The sequence below is a fragment of the Crocodylus siamensis genome, chromosome 7, assembly GCF_052110815.1.
Source record: "Crocodylus siamensis isolate JL-2025a chromosome 7, ASM5211081v1, whole genome shotgun sequence".
NCBI classification, from domain to species: Eukaryota; Metazoa; Chordata; order Crocodylia; family Crocodylidae; genus Crocodylus; species Crocodylus siamensis.
The window spans coordinates 52756962-52776681 of NC_143401.1; the positions used below are offsets into that span (position 1 = coordinate 52756962).

General features: G+C 43.9%; 1 protein-coding gene across 6 annotated transcripts in view; it reads left to right on the plus strand.

Moving 5' to 3' along the window:
• MYPN (myopalladin) overlaps window positions 1–19720 on the plus strand; it is a 145879-nt gene that overhangs the window by 60165 nt on the left and 65994 nt on the right. For all 6 annotated transcript variants that reach the window (XM_090056710.1, XM_090056711.1, XM_090056712.1 and 3 more), the window contains 2 exons: window positions 11278–11453; window positions 12145–12196. In XM_090056710.1, the coding sequence (XP_089912836.1) occupies window positions 11278–11453; window positions 12145–12196 (228 nt within the window). The remainder of the gene's footprint in view (window positions 1–11277; window positions 11454–12144; window positions 12197–19720) is intronic.

The window sequence follows — 19720 nt, forward strand, 5'->3', positions numbered from 1 at the left end:
AAAGGTGCTCTCTAATAGTTGGATGCATGTGCTTTGAAAAAGCAACATCACTACCATTTGCCATGAACTACAGCAAATTAATTGTACAGACATGAATCCATGCCCTTATAGAGATTCTTTAGACAACTATCCAAAGTTTTATGAAGCTGTGTAGAGAAGTTTAGTTCATGCTGTCAAGGTGGCTAATCCTAGGACAGGGGTGGGCAAAATGCAGCCCACAGGCCAGATGTGGCCCGTCAGTCCATTCTATCCTGCCTGCGGGGCCCCTAAAAAATGTAGAAAATTAATATTTATCTGCCCCTGGCTGCCTGTCATGTGGCCTTCGATGGCTTGCCAAAACTCAGTAAGCAGTCCTCCACCCAAAATAATCGCCTACCTCTGTCCTAGGACATGCATCCAATTGTCTGAGAGCACCTTTCAAAGCCATAGTTTGTGAGAACTTTTAGCACGTAGTGGTACTGTCACATGGGCTTTATTAATAATATATATTTTGCAATGAACCTTATTATTACTATGCTAGACAAGTACTTACATTTCTCAACAAGAAATTTAGATTCAGAATTTTATCATGTTCAGTGTTTCCAGTCCAGTGAATTTCATTACTATAGAAAGATCATTGCAAAGTGTTTTCATCATCGATGTATCATTCTAGGGAATAACTACTACCCAATTTTCATGGGGTAGCAAGAAAGCAAAATGGGAGTTTGTCTGACTTTTTTTATTCAGATGCTTGGTAGAAGTTGTGACAGTTTGAGATAAAACAATCTGAATATCTGGTTACAGGCTGAAGTCTTGAACTGAGGTCTTAACTGAATTCCTCTTTCCAAGGAATGCCCAAGAGACTTAAGGGTGGGCATTGGAAGTTTCCCTAAGAGTTTGATCATTCATACACACCACTACTTTTAACTGTAAGGACCAATAAATACAGGGAAGGAAGCCATCTGCTATGGGCTACTCCAATTGATTATTTTTTGATATATTTGTCAGCTTTTCCTGAATAATGAAAATGAATAACTTTCAGACCACGGATTTTTCACAGATGGTTCACTTTGTCTATTCACTATTATTTTCACCCAGATATCTCAGATTTTATTAAGCATTTCACAAGGTGAAGTTGGTTTTGCTTATCTACAAAAACAAGTTTTAACTAACTTAAATAAAAATGGACAAAGACAAAGATGATAACATAAGACCTGGTATGACCCTAACCCAAAAATGTAGGTCATACCTGAAGAATACCACTTAGATTTTTTAATATGTACATTGAGATAGTTTCTAGATACCATCCAGATGTCCCACGTGCTAGACAAACATGTACAAGTGCCAGTCCCTGCTCAAAGAATTTGCAACCTACAAACTTGAGGGAAGGGAGGGGCCATCACCAGGGAGGACTCTACTGTGGTTGCTCAGGGATGCAGGAGGGTGGGCAGGTAGGCCAAGGCGGAGATGGAACTGGGACAAGCTACCCAGATCAAGGACAACAAGAAGTCCTTTTTTAAATATATAGGGGGGAAAAGAAGGTACCGGGTAACGTGGGGCCCCTGCAAGACACACTAGGAAATCTGGTTGTCACACCAGACAACAAAGCTAACCTATTTAATGACTTCTTTGCCTCCATTTTCCAGAGCAGGGACCGGATCAGCCCCCCCAGACAGGACCCCCTCAGGCCCCAGAGGAGGCACACCTACGTCAAGGGTCAGTAAGGATCTAGTCAGGGAACTTCTGGAGGGACTGGATGTATTTAAATCAGCTGGTCCTGATGATCTCCACCCCAGAGGGCTGAGGGAATTAGCAGAGGTCATTGCGGGACCCTTGGCATGGCTTTATGAGCACTTGTGGTGCTCTGGTGTGGTGCCAGAGGACTGGAAGAGGGCCAACGTGGTTCCCATCTTCAAAAAAGGGAGGAAGGAGGACCCAAGAAACTATAGGCCAGTTAGTCTTACCTCAATCCTGGGTAAGCTTTTTGAGAGAATTATCATGGCACATGTCCATGAGGGGCCAGCAGGGGAGATTATGCTTAGGGGCAACCAACACGGGTTCATTAGAGGCAGGTCCTGTCAGACCAACCTGGTGGCCTTCTACGACGAGGTCACCAAATCCTTAGATGCAGGGGTAGCAGTGGACGTAGTCTTTCTGGACTTTCAGAAGGCCTTCAACACTGTCTCTCACCCCGTTCTCATTAAGAAGCTGGGGGATTGTGGTGTCAACACCTACACAGACAAATGGGTCGCCAACTGGCTGGAGGGGCACACACAGAGAGTGATGGTGGACGGGTCATTTTCAACCTGGAGGGATGTGGTCAGTGGGGTTCTACAGGGCTCGGTCCTCGGGCCCGCACTGTTCAACATCTTCATCAGTGTCTTGGACAAAGGTGTAAAAAGCACACTGTTCAAAGTTGCTGATGATGGCAAACCCCAGATGGAACTAAGATGTGGGGGGATGTGGGCATGCAAGAAGGGAGAATTGGCTGCAATGGGACCTAGACAGGTTACAGGGGTGGGTGGATGAGAACAGGATGGGTTTCAACACTGACAAGTGCAAGGTGCTGCACCTGGGGAGGAAGAATCAGCAGCATACTTACAGGCTGGGGAACTCCCTTCTCATCGTACAGAGGCAGAAAAGGATCTTGGAGTCATCATTGATGCCAAGATGAACATGGGCCAGTAGTGTGGGGATGCAGTCAAGGAAGGCCAATCACACCTTGTCATGCATCCACAGATGCATTTCAATCCGGTCTAAGGAGGTGATACCCCCCCTCTATGCGACACTGGTCAAGCCGCAGCTGGCGTACTATGTCCAGTTCTGGGTGCCACACTTCAGGAGGGATGTGGACAACATGGAGAGGGTCCAGAGGAGGGCCACTCATATGATCAGGGGGCAACAGGGCGGGCCCTACGAGGAGAGGCTCAGGGACCTGAACCTGTTTAGCCTTCACAAGCAAAGGCTGAGGTGGGATTTAGTGGCCTGTTACAAACTAGTGAGAGGGGACCAGCAGGCATTGGGGGAGTCCCTGTTCTCCCGAGCACTCCCAGGAGTGACTAGGAATAACGGTCACAAGCTGGCAGAGGATAAATTCAGACTAGACATCAGGAGGCGCTACTTCACTGTCAGGGCAGCTAGGATCTGGAACCAACTTCCAAGTGAAGTGGTGCTGGCTCCTACCTTGGGTGTCTTTAAGACAAGGCTAGACAAACACCTTGCTGGGGTCATTTGACACCAGTACTCTTTCCTGCCATGGCAGGGGGTCGGACTTGATGATCTGCTGAGGTCCCTTTCAACCTTACAAACTATGAAACTAGGGCACTGACAGAAACTAGGGCACTTACAGCTCTCTGCTGTAACTCATGGGACTTTGCAGGAAGCATCGTGTGTTACAGTGTTCCTCCTGGCCCAACAGACATTTGCTGCTGGGTCTGCAGGGTTGAGGGGATTGAGCTCCAGTTTGGAATAACATCATGCTGTAGTCACTCTCCCTTAGCCCCGCCCACCACCCTTCCCCACTCCAGCTCCAGCGTTGTCTTCAGAATGGGAGGGGGCGAGGAGGGAGTTCCATCTGCAGTTTGCCAAACCTGCACCGATGGGTGGGGTGGGTGGACTGGAAGTGGAGCTGGGGGGCACAAACTGGGCAAACCCCAGATGGAACTCCCTCCCCTCCCTTCTCCCACTCCCATTCTGAAGATAGTATAAGGGGTGGGGATTGGTTGCATCAGCCCAGCCCTGCTCCTGGTGTGTGCTCACAGACATTAATGAAAGTGCTCTGCTTTGGAGCACCTTTCTCAGAAGTCATGTAACGGAGATTCAGATTATCATGCAGCTGGGCACTTTTAAAGTGCTCTACAGCCTTGCCCTTCTCTAGGGGCAAGGCTGTAGACCACTTTCAAGGGGCCCAGCACACGAAAAATGTAACTTCTGTCCACACCTCTAATGTGGAGGGGATTTTAATTGCATTTTACAACTCTGAAACAGGAACTTATATTTACTTTGGCTACAGTGCAGATAAGAAGTAAGCACTAGTAGAGGGAGGCTCTTATGTACTTTCATGAAGTTAAAGGTTATGAGAACCTCTAGCAATTTTTGAAGTTCTGATACAGAAGGAAGCATGTAATGTGGTATGCCTGACATACAATCCACCCTAGTGGTGGCAGATGGACCTTCCTTATCCTCTTGGGTTGAGAGGTGTCCACATTTTTCCAAACTGTTTGGCTCATCACTGCTAAGTTAATTTTACTTGTGAATCACATTGCATGGTCTGGCATATACAACCATCCTGCAAGTGTCATGAGGGTTTGCAGTTCTAAAAACAGGCTGCATGTCATGAGATTTCTATGAAAGCATTCTCTAACATACACATAGAAAACTAAAAAGACAATAAACCTGTAATTATTTCATTTATAGTTAAAGGTCAGTTAACCTCCATCAAGCTGTAAGAATTTCCTGAAATTTTAATAAAGACATCTATCAGCTTTATCTTAAGCTCAAGGAGCCAAATTCAGCTTTGGAGTAACTCCACTCAAATCACTAAAGTTATACCAGGGATGAAAGTGACACAGAGTATTTGACGCTAGTTGTGCTTAATATGAATCTGACTTGTGCCATGGAGCTATTATTGCAATTCATGGCAGGAATAAAATGTCAGTGACAGAGACTATTGGTACTTTAACCATGCCATGTATCTCAATGTCAGAACTCCCTTTGTAACTGACATTTCATTGCTACCACACACAGTATTTCAACCGTAAGAATAAAATGTTAATTAGTAAGAAGTATATGACATTTGAAATTTTATATGATGGTTGTAAAATCATACCAAAACATTCCTTAAAGTGGTAATGAAGAAAATAATATTTGGATATAAATATGTCTTTAAATTTATAAAAATTACAAAGGAATTACAAAGGAGCTTTCTTTTTCTTTTTTCATCATTTTAAAATCATTCAACTCAAACTTTAGATAAAATTAAAGTAGTAAGTAAACGATATATGATAAAACTGAGATCACGTCTGAAGTGTCTGTTGAAGTTTACTGAACAGTTTAACCAATTCAGGCTGCTAATTTTGGAGGGGTGAGAGGAAGAGTGAGTGTAGAGGAAAAGACAGAAATAACCCAATTATGCATCATCTCGTCTTATGGTTTTAATGGCAGGATTCTGCATTCATGCAAGTTAACTGAAAGGAAAAAAAGCTTATGCAGTATTTTCATTTTCCTTACACAGAAAAAGCCCTTGCCTCAGAAGCAAGTGAAATATAATCTTTAACATGACCCTATATAATCATTAAATCCTTATATTTTATTCAGTAAATTAGTCATTAGAAATATCAATAGCCATTTTATTTTAGTGATGCCTGTATCAGAACATTTAGTATAATACATTTCACTTTATCTGTGTGTTGAGATAGGAAACATCTAAGAGGACAAAGAAACAACATGGGTTTAAAAAAGGGGAAATTAAAGCGTATTATGGGTACATCTACATGTGCACTTTACTGCAAGTTGCCTAATTAGCTCCACAGTAAAGTGTCATCATCTACATGTGTGGTACTATTGGGCCACAGTAAACTAATTAACTCCATTGTTGGATAATACAGCTTGACACAAGCAGTTACATGCACTCAAATGCACATGTAGATGATGACCCAGGCTGGCGGGGGCGTGAGGGAGCTACAGTTAGCACTACACTGTAGCACCCTCATGCCACTGTGAGCCCCTCTGCAGCATGTGGGGTCTGGGCAGAGCAGCTCCTGGCTGGCAGCTGGGGCTGCACCACCCCAGCCCAGTGTGCTGCAGTCCCAGGCACACATGAAGACACTGTGCCTGGGAGCAATAAACTGTGGCATGAACTTCAGCACAGTTTATCCAGCCTGTGCTAATTGCACATGTATGTGTGCCCTATTTTTGGCAAGATACTGCTGAAGCTTGTATTAAGTTCTAGAATACTGGTAATTCTTCATTCTCTACAATAGTATATTTCATTACTGTTGAAGTAAGATCACCTGTTGCCATAAGACTACTTTTTTTTTAAACTACATGAAGTGCATATATAAAAATGCATGTGAATTGCTGTGACACATTTACCTAAAGTAATGGGAAACTACAAATGAAAATTGTCTCTTTCACATACAAGTAACTGCTGATGTTTCTAGTTATACACCTGCAAATGAGCTTTTAGCCTTCCTTTCTGAAAACTTTACCATTACTGTCAAGTGAAAGAACTGAAAAATAAGCCATGCTTTAGATCAAGCTAATGATCTCCTTTATTGCTCTTTGGGGATTACAAGATAATCATCTGAAATTTCCTAATAGGACCTAATCCAAAGAGTTCTGTTGACTTCAATGAGATGTTTGTGGTCAGGGTTTTAGTGCACACAATTGTATTTTTCTTCTATGGCTGATAAGAACTCCTAGACTTATTCATTGTTAAAAAAGTTATTCCTTTAGGAAAAAGGTCCTGTTTTCCAGGTGCCAAACCCCTAAATGTTATCCTTCCTAATTTTTGCAATGTTTGTATATATGCAACCATGAATTCATTTCAAAATATCAAATAATTTATACTACAAACCACAGACATTCAACAGACAGCTTTACCTATTTAATAGGTATAAAGATGTCATCCTCCCATGGTCTGCCCATAACAAAGAGAAAATTAAATGCAAGTTTTTCTTTAGCTCAAGTAAAATGGGTCTATGATAGATTTGAATGTACTAGAATAGGCTCTGTCCACACTGATGGTGTATGTACCAAACTGATGCAGCCCTGGAGTTGCTGCTTCTTGACCAAGGAAAATGAGCAGGAAAATATTATGTATTCTTGTGGAAATGTACAAAGCATTTGTTTTTTATACACCCCCCCACACACACACACACACATATCCGTGTATGTGTGAACAACACACACACACACGTGTGTGTGGGTGGGTGTGTGCACGCAAGTACCTTAGCTATTGACACAGTATAGTGAGTATATATAAACAAAAAGCCAACAGGATTTTGCCAAATCAAGAGTGAGTAAAGAGCTATGCAATGTCATTATAGCTGTTAGGAGAGAAATAGCACCAGGCTAGCCAACCAATCCTTAAAATATAGACTTCTTTTGAGTTATTGTAAAATCCTTCTGGCTAGGTGGTGGCAGCAGCAAGAAAGTCCAGGTTCAATTATCTATAGGTATTTCCTGAAACGGTTTAAACAAGATTGGCTCAAGTCTCTGCCCACAACCTAAAATCTAAATTATATCATATGTGCTCATAACACACTACTTCCCCCAGTCACAAGCAGTAAGTCTAATACAACTGGGTTTTCCTGGATATGTCTTCTTTTTTGGACCCCTGTGCTGCATCTTGAGGGAGGGGGACTAAAAATAAGAGCAAATGTCCAGATTTTCTGCTTTCCCAGGCTGGCTGCTTGGGGCTGGGAGCAGTGAGCAAGGTGATTGATTGTCAGGGGTCATGTGCTTCTGGCATGGGCTCTGGCAAGAGAGTAAGAGATGTGGGAGCTGCTTCTGCAGCAGGGCTGAGGGAGGCAGGGGTCTGCAGGTCATGAGTGAGGGGCACCAACAGGGCTGGGGGGCAGATCAGGGGACTGCAGGTCAGGAGTAAGGGGCACTGGCAGGACCAAGAGGGGAGCAGGGGCTGCAGATCAGGAACGAGGGGAATGGGGGACAGGATGGGGGACAGGATGGGTGACTGTGGGTTGGGTGTGCAGGGCACTGGCAGTGCTAGGGGGCTGTGGGTCAGGAGTGAGGAGCACCAGCAAGGGATCAGGGTGTGTGGCTTGTCAGTGAGGGGCAACAGAATGGGCAGAGGCAGGGCACTGGCATCACCATATTCCTCCTGCACCTCCCTCCTGCCCCCTCCCTAACAGGGATTGAGGGGCACATGCAGGGCCAGGGGGTTGAGGGACCTTTCATTTTAATTACAGATTTATTTTTATTTGGGGGGGGTAGAGAATTTGCCCATTTTTTATCAGGAAAAACCAAGATCCCTGCTAATTAGATCAATTTATATTTCTAGTTATAGTTAATGCTGGTAACTTCTAAAAGTAGATAAGCAAAGCAGACACATGAAGGCACAAAAGTGACACATGCAGTCATTTAACCTTAGAACTCCAACACTCCAGTACAAAGGAATGTCCTTCTAATGGGAAAGCAATACAAAGCAATCAGATTCATGCCACCAAGCCAATAGCTTTGTGGTTCATAAGCTGTAAATTCATGTCAATTGACTCCACAGGCATGGATCATACTAAAACCAGCCCAAAATAAATTAAGGAATACCCTCTCCACTTTAAAAAGACCACATTAAGATTAATGGGGCACAAATGGCAGCTGATTTCTCCTGTTATGTAATCAGTATTTAATTTCTGCTTCTTACTGCATGTTTGTAGAACGGCACTAATTACAACACTCCCTCGGGGCTCAGCTTTCAGTTATGGGTTACAATTCTGTTAGACTCTAACTTCCAGTGCCATGAGCTGCCTTTCCCTTCTTTTGCCAGGAGGCCTTTCTGGAAATTATCCAGAATTCTCATCCTGTCTGATGTATGCCACATGTTGGATTGAAATGTAATATTTCCAAGATGCTTATTCAACCCGAGTATTAAACCTAAGCAACCTCCTAACTAGGGTTAAAAGGCAAGAGGGTTTAGATTATGGCTCAGAGCCCAACTGCCTGAACTGTACTTCTTCATGGGAATATTTTATATAGTAGTAGAAAACTTCTTTTTCCTTGGCATATAAACATTATCCCTACACTTTCTTCTTAAATTATGAAGTGGTTATAAATGCAGCATGATGTGACAATGAAAAGAGCAATATTACAATAAATTCCAGTCCTGCTTTACTTTGTTCAAAACTTAATATGACACTTTATAGGGATAAAGCTTAAGGCAGATTTTTTACCAAGTAATTTACTCCTTGTAAGTAGAAACAAGCCAAAACCAAAATAGTGATCTGAATACATCCTGGGAGGAGTTCAAACCTGGATCTGCACTCTATGATTTGACAGAACTGTGCCTGGAAGACAGATACCATACTTTCTTACATACAATACATTTTTTTTTTTTCCAAAAAATCAGCTACTGGAAATGATAGTGGGCATCATATGCAAGAAATACAGGGAGAGCAGTTCCTGACAGTTACCAGGCAAAAGCAAAAGTAAAATCTGTGCAAGACTCACAGGGAACAGAATAGTGAGCAGGCTTAACTGCTGGCACCTGGTGGCCACCTCCAAATGAGTGTATACATTTGGTTCCCTGGGGACAACTAGCAGCAGGACACCTTGTGCTGCTGCTAATTGTCCCTAGGGAATGCCTGTGCCATGCACCCTCTGGCATGCAGCAGGTTACCTCAGGTCGGGTACGGGAGCCTGGGGGCCACCTAGCAGCCTGACCTGGGGTCCTAGAGGCCGGAGAATCTGCAGCTGCGTCACTCCTGCAGCTTGGAACTTAACCGGTGGCAGAGCATGGCTCTGGCTGGCCAGGCTCCAGTTTTCATAGAATCATAAAATAGAAGGACTGCAAGGGACCTATATGATCATCAATACTTGTCCTCTGCCATGGGCAGGAGGTGTTTGGGTGTGTGCATAAGGGGGGGCTTGCACCGGGAGGGAGGAAGGGAGGTTCCCTTGCTGTGCATGCCTCCCAACCTACCCCTACTGGGGCCTTGGGGGGAAATGGGAACAGCCACAAGGCAGGGGGCCTCCATTCCCTGCCCCACCCTGCCCCAGCTCTGGGTGCAGTAGGCATGAGGCTGCTGCTGTCAAGACATTCATGTGGGTAGCCCAGGAGGATAGGGAACCCACCCCCACCACACTGGTCAAACCTGTTCCCCCGACCCCCCAAGACCTGAGCATACACAACAGGGAAGGCTTCTTTCCCACACCCCCCACCCTCTGCATGAGCATCTTCACAGCAGGAGAGGCTGGCGTTCCCGGAGCTGGAGCAGGGTTGGGGGAAATGGAGCCCTCCTGCTTGTGGGCCCAGTCCAGCCCCCACTAGACCCTTCTTGGGTTCAATGGTGCTCTAACTCATGGTATTTTGTGTAAACCAGCATACAGCGCCTCTCTGGCATTCTGCCTGAACTTCTGTACATACCTTTAGTTAATTATTACAAGGAAAGATGTTTTTTCCTTCATTCTGACTTTCAAAAATACAGTTGTACATTTTATTTCAGTTTGTTCTGTATGTGAGAAAATATGGCAATAGGTAAAAAGCCACCTTTGGCCTACCAAGAGTACCCTATCTCATCTGCTAATTTTTTTTTTCAGTTGCCAAACATCAGTACCAAAAACCAGCATATCACATATGAAATAAGGAGGAATAACCATCTTTATTAAGGAAACACTGATCCAGTCTGTTGTCCCAGTCTCCCACGCCACATATAATGAACATCAGGAAAGGATGTCACCTGAATTTTAGAGTTACATAAACAAACTAATAGAGAGAAAAGGATCAAAGAGAAGCTTCATAGTGCCAATAAAATTGTTTTGGCTCTCTCAAAATATATTCAAAAAATGTATACATTTATACACCTTGTATATCATTTTATTCAAGTAAACGTAATCTAATTCAGTGCTTCTCAAAGTGGTGGTCCATGGACCACTGCCGGTCCATGAGCCACTGGTCGCCAGTCCGCAGCGAGTTGCCAGGAAAGAAAGAAATATATTTTCAGAAGCATAACATTGATATGTCATAGTGCCATAGTTCGTACATTCCAACACTCCAGGTGACGTCACGTTGCGTAAGGTGAGGAAAGAGAAAGAAACAGGCGGTCGCACATTTGTGTAGCACTGTTACACGCAGTTGCTGCCACCGGCTGAACCGGGCACCGGTCCCTGGTTCACTGGAAAAAAAATTGCCAGTCCACCACATCAGATATTTTGAGAAGCACTGATCTAATTTATGTGATGTGAAAAGAAACTGAAACAGAACTCCAAAGTATGGGTTCTTTCTCTTCTTTTATCCTGTTAAACCCCAATATCTGAACAAAGAGCTCTTCATTTCTCTCCAGTCCTTTCTTTTATATCCCAAAACCTGGAAAAAAATTGCTCCTGAAGCATACTTCTTGGTGTTTTAAATAAACTGTGTTAATATGATGCAAATGCCATATAAAAACAGCTGCACTATTTGTTGTAATTACATATTCTAAAGACTTAAATTGTTTATTCTTTCACTGTCAATTGAATTTGCCCATGACAGCTATTTGCTTAAGGCAATAAACCACCTGGTTCATTAGACTTCCTTCTGGTTGTCAAGTTTTTGTCATGATAAACTGTATGCTTGCCTTACAGGTGGTACTGTGAAGGAAAGGAGCTTGAAAACTCACCAGACATTCAGATTATTCAGTCAGGGGATCAGCACTCATTGGTTATTGTTGACGCTTTTGAAGAAGACACAGGACGTTATTCTTGCTTTGCTTCAAACATCTATGGGACAGACTCAACTTCTGCAGAGATTTACATAGAAGGTAATATTATAAATCTTTGCAGAAAGCAATTAGTAAGATATCATTAAAAAAGTAGGATGTATTTTATATACTAGCACTAGATTTACAGGTTCTCATGGACGATCTAAAGGAAAGAACAACTCTATTCTGGATTAATCTAGTTATTACTGGGTGCATCTACATGTGCAGTGAATGCACCTGAATAAATTCTGGCACAGTTCACACTGGAGTTTATTGCTCCCAAGCCGCAGTATCTTCACATGTGTCTGGGACCACAGCACATTGAGCTCATCTGGACATGCCCTATATGGTTATCAGACCCTGATATTTTTGTGATGGTAGTATTGGACATCTGAGTGAAACCTTTATTTGAGCACACAAAACTCCAATTTATATGGCCCAGGGAATGTAGTACTCAAAAAATTTAGTCACAGATGAGGAAACCAGTAGCATACCCAGTCAGGCATCCACTTAGGGATGCTGTTTTCTTCATTTAAATCCCAGCCTCCAGATTTATTACTGGTAATTCTGTATTTATTTCAGCACAGAACTTTGCTTATTTTTACAACAAGTCTTTTAGTTTATTTTAGCTATCTAATATTCTGATCTCAGAAGCTTATACAAAAAATCCCAGTAATGAAGGGTTGTATGATCATTGCACAAATTGCTGAAAAAAGTAGGAAGCTAAGTAAATGTTTTTGCTTTTTTACAGGTGCCTCTTCATCTGAATCTGAAGGTGAAATTAGCAAAGAGGAAATGGATCAGTAAGTGTTACTTTAATTTAAATCTTCTAAATGTATTATTTAAAACAAACAAACAAAATATGGATGCAATTTTTAAGTTAAGTTTTTAGGAATGAGGTGCAAGGATTTTGTGGTTGATATCTTTTATTAGACCAACTGCATAGTTGGGATAGACCAAGATAAGCTTTTAAATGCAGCACGTTGTATACAGTGTCTGCATGTACAATGATTGCTTGCACACATCTACAGTGATTGTTTACAAACAATGCTGAAAGGTATAAATATGAATATAAATGTCTGTAAGCTGCAATACATTAAATGAACTGCAAATTCATGCAGAATGAAAAATTTCAGATTTCAGATGTAAAGAGAAATTTTTTAGTAGAAATGTAAACCAGTATATTAATTCCTTTAACTTGATGTTTTGACCAAATACAGGTATTCAGTTTCCTTAAATGTTATTTCCAAGTTCTACTTCAGATAGAATTTAGTAAAGTTTTCTCCAGTTATAGATAACAAAAAAGTGACATGCCAGGAAGTCTTCACTCTGCTGCAGAAAGTGATTATACAAGGACTAGTTATATTTAAAGTCAGGGAATTAGCATTTGTAAGATACCCTTCAGAGATCTGTAACAGCAGTATGAGATAGAAAAGTTCGTGTTTTATTAGGAAGGTCCAGAAAGCCAACAATATGTCATACCTATTTAGGTAAAAGCTTAGAAAATGATTCAGCTCTTTCATAGTGAAATCCATCATCTTTCACATTTAGATTCTGATTCAATACTATTCAAATCAATGTCAGTCTTCTCATTAATGGATATGGTGGAATCAGATTGAATCAGATCGAAAACCAGAGCAGTCAGAGCTTTATGCTGAATGCCTTCAAGTGAATTAATTTAGCATCAAAGGCAAGAAGTCCTGAAAAAACTCCCAAATTGTTTTAATCAAAGGGACTCAAGCTAGTTTTCTAGTTTTCATGAGATGGGTTTGCATCTCTGGGAATTTCATTTTGATTTTAAAATTCAAAGCCAAGTTTGGACAAACCTGTTCTGTTTTTCCCTTATTTTAGGCAGAAACCAGGAAAACCTTACCTTCACATGGTTCATACTCACACTCATGAAAAACCCTAGGCTAGCTTGAATCGTGAGTTTTGCCAAAATGTTAGACTTATAATGTAGCCCACAATCAGAAGAGTTTTACCAGGCTCAAGGTTGTATAATGAAAACATGGCACAACACTAGCAATGTCTTCTTTAAATGTCTCACATATAACACAGTTCTTCTCATTCATAAGGTTAATGAAGACGTAGATAGTTTATCCATTTGTGCTATTTCATAGATTTCATAGGTTTCATAGACATTATGGCTGGAAGGGACCTTGAAGTTCATCAAGTCCAGCCCCATGCTCCAAGGGCAGGAAGTCAGCTAGGGTAAAAGGATCCCAGCAAGGTAAGCATCCAATCGTTTCTTGAATGAGTCCAGTGTAGATGCCTGCACCATTTCAGGAGGGAGTCTATTCCAGACCTGGGGAGCTCAGACAGTAAAGAAGTTTTTCCTTTTGTCCAGCCTAAAATGGTCACAGAGGAGTTTATGACCATTGGTCCTTGTTATCCCTTGGGGCACTCTGGTGAACAGATGTTCCCCCAGATCCTGATGCACACCCCTTACGAACTTATAGGCAGCCACCAGGTCACCCCTGAGCCTGTGCTTTTCCAGGCTGAAGAGTCCCATGGCTCTCAGCCTCTCATCTTAAGGCCTATTCTCTTGCCTCTGATCATGCACGTGGCTCTCCTCTGGACTCTCTCAAGCTTCTCAACATACTTCTTGAATTGTGGAGCCCAGAATTGGATGCACTACTCCAGCTGCGGCCTCACCAAGACTGAGTACAGCGGGAGGATGACATCCTGGGATTTGCTAGAGAAGCATCTATGGATGCAAGCTAGAGTTTTGTTTCCTTAACCAGCTGTGACATCACATTGGTGGCTCATATTCATCCTGTGGTCAATCCTGACCCCCAAGTCTCTTTCAGCCATGGTGCTAGCAAGCATACCACTCCTAAGCCTATAAGCATGCTGTGGACTTTCCCCCCTCCTCCCCCCCGAGGTGGAGTACCTAGCATTTTTCGGTATTAAACATCATTAGGTTTATATCCATCCACTTACAAAGCTTATCCAACTCAGCCTGGATCACTAGCCTATCCTCAGGTGTGGACACTAAGCCCCAAAGTTTAGTGTCATTGGTGAACTTGGCCAGTGCACTTCTGACACCAATGTCCACATTGTTTATAAAGATGTTAAAGAGAACCAGTCCAAGGACAGAGCCTTGGGGGACACCATTGGTCACGAAGCGTCAGAATGATTCGCTTCCATTGACTACTACTCTCTGGGTCTGACCTCGGAGCCAATTTCCCAGCCATCAGACTGTGGTGTAGCCAAAGCCACAGTTGGCCAATTTTTCCATGAGGAGATCATGGGATGCCAGATCAAAGGCTTTTTTAAAGTCCAGATATATGATGTCAATCTCTTCTCCCTTGTCCAGGTGATATGTCATCTGGTCATAGAAGGAGATAACATTGGTCAGGCAAGACCTACCCACGAAAAACCCGTGCTGGCTATCCCTCAGGATGTTGCCATCAGCCAGCTTATCAAGAAGAGTCTCTCTGATAATTTTCTCCAGAATCTTACTGGGGATCTACTTTCCACCCTTTCTTGAAGATTGGTACTACATTGGCCTTCTTCCAGTCTTCAGGTACTTCACCTGAGCACCACAAGTTTTCGAATATTTTTGCCAATGGTTGGGCTATGACACCTACCTCCAGGGAAACTATTTGCAGCCTCCAGGGAAACAGTTATTTCCCTGACTATACTAGGTTGCTTACCTAAATTCAACTTCTAAGTTTAAGTGGCTTGTGAATGATGAGATGCTGGGATGGATGGAGCATCCCACAGAAGTGCAGGGGGCTCCCCAGCGTGCTCAGCAGCAGACCTGGAAGTGAATCAGAAGCACTTCTGGTCCACTTCCGGATTCTTCTTCGAGCATGTGGGGGCCCTGTTGCAATATGGCTGAGTATGGACGTGGGCCTTTACATCCCGTTCACATTCACTGGTTTCCCTCTTTCAAGGCCAGTGCCGGCCAACTCAAACGAGTCAGTCTTTCTCTCTATTATCTCTCCTGTCATGACTTTGATGACCTAATTAATGTGGGAAGGGGTGATGACTTCCTGACCCAGTGTTGGCCATCACCTGCCCAGTGCTGGACCCAGTATACTTAACGAAACAAAACTTCTTGGTGTAAGAAGCAAAATTACAGGCAATTTGCCATCCATCCAGTGGTGCTTGTCCTGGCTGCAGAGGACTCAGATGCAGGCTCTCCCTTCCCGGTTCCTTTATCCATAAATGCTTGATCACCAAAGCTGCGATCAAATGTTTCCTTCTCCTTTTTTTTTCTTCAGTAATTGATGCCGTGCCGGCTTAATTGACTGTACACGGCAGCGAATTAATGCAGGAGAGATGGCTTCCCTTGAGTATGTGAGCTCCTCCAATCTCTCAAGACCATACAGGTCCTTTGCCCCATTTCCGGGGACTTCAGTCCTGAGCACCAGACAGGCATTCACACTATCTGCATGCCCTGACTCTGTCTCTCCTACTGTCCCGCGTCGTCCCCACTCCCGGGACCAGAAATAACCCTGGGCTGTTTAATGAGCCCAATCCGCTTCACCCAATAAGGTGATAAAATGGTGCCAGGGAGAACCAGGAGCTACCATCAGGGTGTTGCCATGCCACTGCAGTTGGGCAGACTTCTCTGGCCAAGGGTCTGCTCTAGGTATGTAACTTTGTCCTTTTCACATGCCTTCCTCCTTAACTCGCCATTAGGCGTATCTTCCTTTTGGATCGATGGGGAGGGCCTCATCTCTGAGGGGCCTGGTTCAGCTGACTCTTCTTCATAACATCTTGAAAAGAATTTGGCAACCATATTATTTCTTCCCAGCTTATACACAATGTTAAAGTGAAAAGGCTGCAAGGTCAAAGCCCATCAGGTGATACTCACATTGTCAGTCTGCTTAGTCATGAGCCACCTCAGCAGGGCATGATCAGTAATTAGGGTAAACTCATGCCCTAGCAGGTAATATAAAAAATAGTCGACACCCCCTTTGATGGCCAAACACTCATGCTCAACCATCACATACCTCTCTCCTGTGGATTCTGCTTCCAGGTGGCATAGGCTACAGGCCAGAGAACTCCACTAACTTCTTGCAAAAGAACAGCCTAATGCTCTATCCAAAGCATCCGTCTGTAGGGTAAAAGGTGATTCCAAGTCCGGAGTCTCCAACACTGCCTCATGACAGAGGGCTTTTTTTGTCTTCTCAAATGTCTACCTTATTCCCTGCATCCCATTTAAGGGGGCCCTTACTCTTCCCTTGCAGTAAGTCGGTTAAGGGCACTGCAATTTCTGCAAATTGGGGTATAAATTGATGATAATACCCTGCTAGGCCTAACAACACCCTCAGCTGTTTGAAGTTCTGGCAGGAAATATAATTACATAAGGCTTCTACCTTGTCAGCTAACAGGCAAATATGTCCCTGACCTACCATAAACCCTAGGTATTTCATCTCGGCCTTACCCAGGACACATTTCTTTGGGTTAGCCGTGAGCCCAGCTTGGCGTAATTCCTGCAGCACTGCCTTAACTGCGTCTAGGTGCTCCTCCCAACCTTGCATATAAATAATAATATTGTCTATGTATATGGCCGGTGTATTGTTGAAGTGGGACCAACACCCACTCGATTAACCTTTGAAAGGTAGCTGCCACCCCAAGTAGCCCGAAAGGCATCCATCTAAATTCATACAAGCCCCACAGAGTGCCAAATGCCATCTTGGCTCTATCTTCCCTCCACAGTGGCACCTGTGACACCCTTTTGCCAAATTCACGGTTGAGATAAACCTGGCCTGTCCCACTTTCTCCAGCAGCTCACTAATCTGAGGCATGGGAAAAGCATCAAATTGCAATATAGCCTTCACTTTCCTGAAGTCCACACATAGCCGCAATGACCCATCAGGCTTAATCACCACCACAATGGTGCTGTGCCATGGACTTTGGGACTCCTGAATGATGCCCTGTTCTAACATTTTATTAATTTTCATCCAAATAGCCTCATCTCTATAGCGGGGAATCCTCCTCCATTTTTATCTGACAATCTGTCCCACAGGAGTTATTATCTGATGAGTTATCCCTCTAGCACACCCTGGAACCTCACTAAAAATGTCTTGAAATGCATCCACCAAAGCCCTCAACTGTTGTTGTTGCTGAGGACTGAGTTGAACCCCAACCAAGACGATTATCCCCTCGGCACTCTGCTTTGGGTCCACCCCCACATCCTGACCAAACTCCCCGATCGGTGGAGAGGGGTCAATCAATAGACCCTCCTGGTCCCTCCACTCCTTAAGAAGATTAACATGATATATTTGCCTTTCTTTGCTATGCCCCAGTTTATATACCTCATAATTAACAGGGCCAACTTGCCAAACCAACTCTAAAGGCCCTTGCCAACACCTTAGGAGTTTGTTCTCAGTATCTGGGAGTAACACCAAGACCTTATGGCCTACTTGAATGCTCCTTCCTTGAGTCTTCTTGTCATAGGCAGCCTTTTGAGTACTCTATGCTACCTTCAAGTGTTCATGCAACAGCTCTACCACCCTCTGCAAGCGCTGCCTTAATTCTTGCACATACTCTATGTGGTTCATGCCCTCCTGAGGTACTTCTTCCCAACCTCCCTCACCATGTCTAACAAGTCCCTTGGACAATGTCTGTATACTAAATCAAATGGGGCAAACCCCAAAGATGACTGTGGGGTCCCCCGTGCCACAAACAACAGCAGTGGAATCATCAGGTCCCACTTACGGGGCTCAGCTTGCACACACCACCACAACATATTTTTCAAGGTCCCATTAAACCTTTCCACTAACCCATTGGTTTGGGGGGGTATACAATTGTACGCAGTTGTTTAATGTGTAGTACCCTGCACAGACTCCACAGAACCCCTGACATAAAATTAGACCCTTGGTCCATGACAATTTCCTTGGGAATGCTTACCTGAGCAATCCATTTGAGAGGTTCTTCCGCTACCCAGGGCCCAGTGACAGTTCACAAGGGGACTGCCTCAGGGAACCGGGTCACATAATCTATGATAACCAATAAATACTGATGTCCTGCAGAACTTTTAGGCAGGGGACTCACCACATCCAGCGCAATAAGGGAGAACTCAGCTCCTATCATGGGTATAGGTTGTAAAGGTGCTTGAGCTGGCTTATGTGTGCTTACCCTCTGACATGCCGGGCATGCCCGGCAGAAATTCTTCACCTGCTCATATATCTTGGGCCAGAAGCACCATTTTGTTAATCGGGCTTCTGTCTTGTTATACCCCATATGTCTGCCCAAGGAGTTATCATGGGCCAACCACCTAAATCGATATGGTATTAACAATTAAGCTACCTCCTTACCATCTCGGGACCCTCTCTTTATCCTATAAAGCAACCCCCTCCTGACCTCAAATCTGGGCAGACTTGCATAACATCCTGGGTCCACCACTTCGTCATCATTTTTCGCCAACTCAGTCTCTTTGATGATCCAGAACTCCTTCTCTACCTCTTGCACATTCTGGAATGACCTACTACAGAATAGCGGTTCCATGTCGAAGCCTTCCTCCACTGGATCATCCTCCTCACTCCCTAATAGGCTGGCTTCGTCTACCCTGTCTCCTCTCATGATGTTTAATACCTCGTAGATTTCTCTCCAGTCCCAGCCCAGAATCATCAGGTATGGTAAATCATGGGCCACTCCAACAGGTATTTCCCTAGTGGTCTCCAATACAGTAATCTGATGCACCTTCTGGGAGTAGTAAATGCTTTGTCCATGCATGCACGTCATCTGGATCAGAGTGGCCTTCTGCACATATTCACCAGGTGCTAGGGTCTCATGTATAAATGTGTGGGCGTACCCAGTATCTATGATGGCTTCAAACCTCTCACCTCCAACCCATGCCTCCACTACTGGCCGTGGCAATAGGCCACTTTTAATCTCCTTCCCTATGCTACAGTCCATGGACTTCACACTTCCAGATTTCCTGGGGCCCAGAGTGGTACTCAAGTCTTCGGAGAATGTACCACCTTAGGTACTGTCCACATCAAATTGGTGCAGTCTCGGGACATGTGCCCTGCCTTCCCACCTCGGAAACAGATCACTGAGTTGCTGTTGGGTCTCCAATGGTCTCATATCTCTCTACTCCCTGGTCTTGTGGACTCACAAAGTCTCAAGTACCGGGAAGCCTTCACGTTCCAATCTGTAGGCCTTTCCCCTAAGGCACTGCTGAAGTTCTCAGCCAACCGCAGTGCCTCGGCTGAAGATACCAGCCAATGGTATCAGACCCAATTCTTGGTTTCCTCATCTAGGTCGTTCAGAAACTGTTCTAGTAAGATCCGGTCCCAGATGTCATTCTTTGAACTTTCCACTGGCTTCAACCATTTGGTTACCAGGTCAGATAGACATTGCAG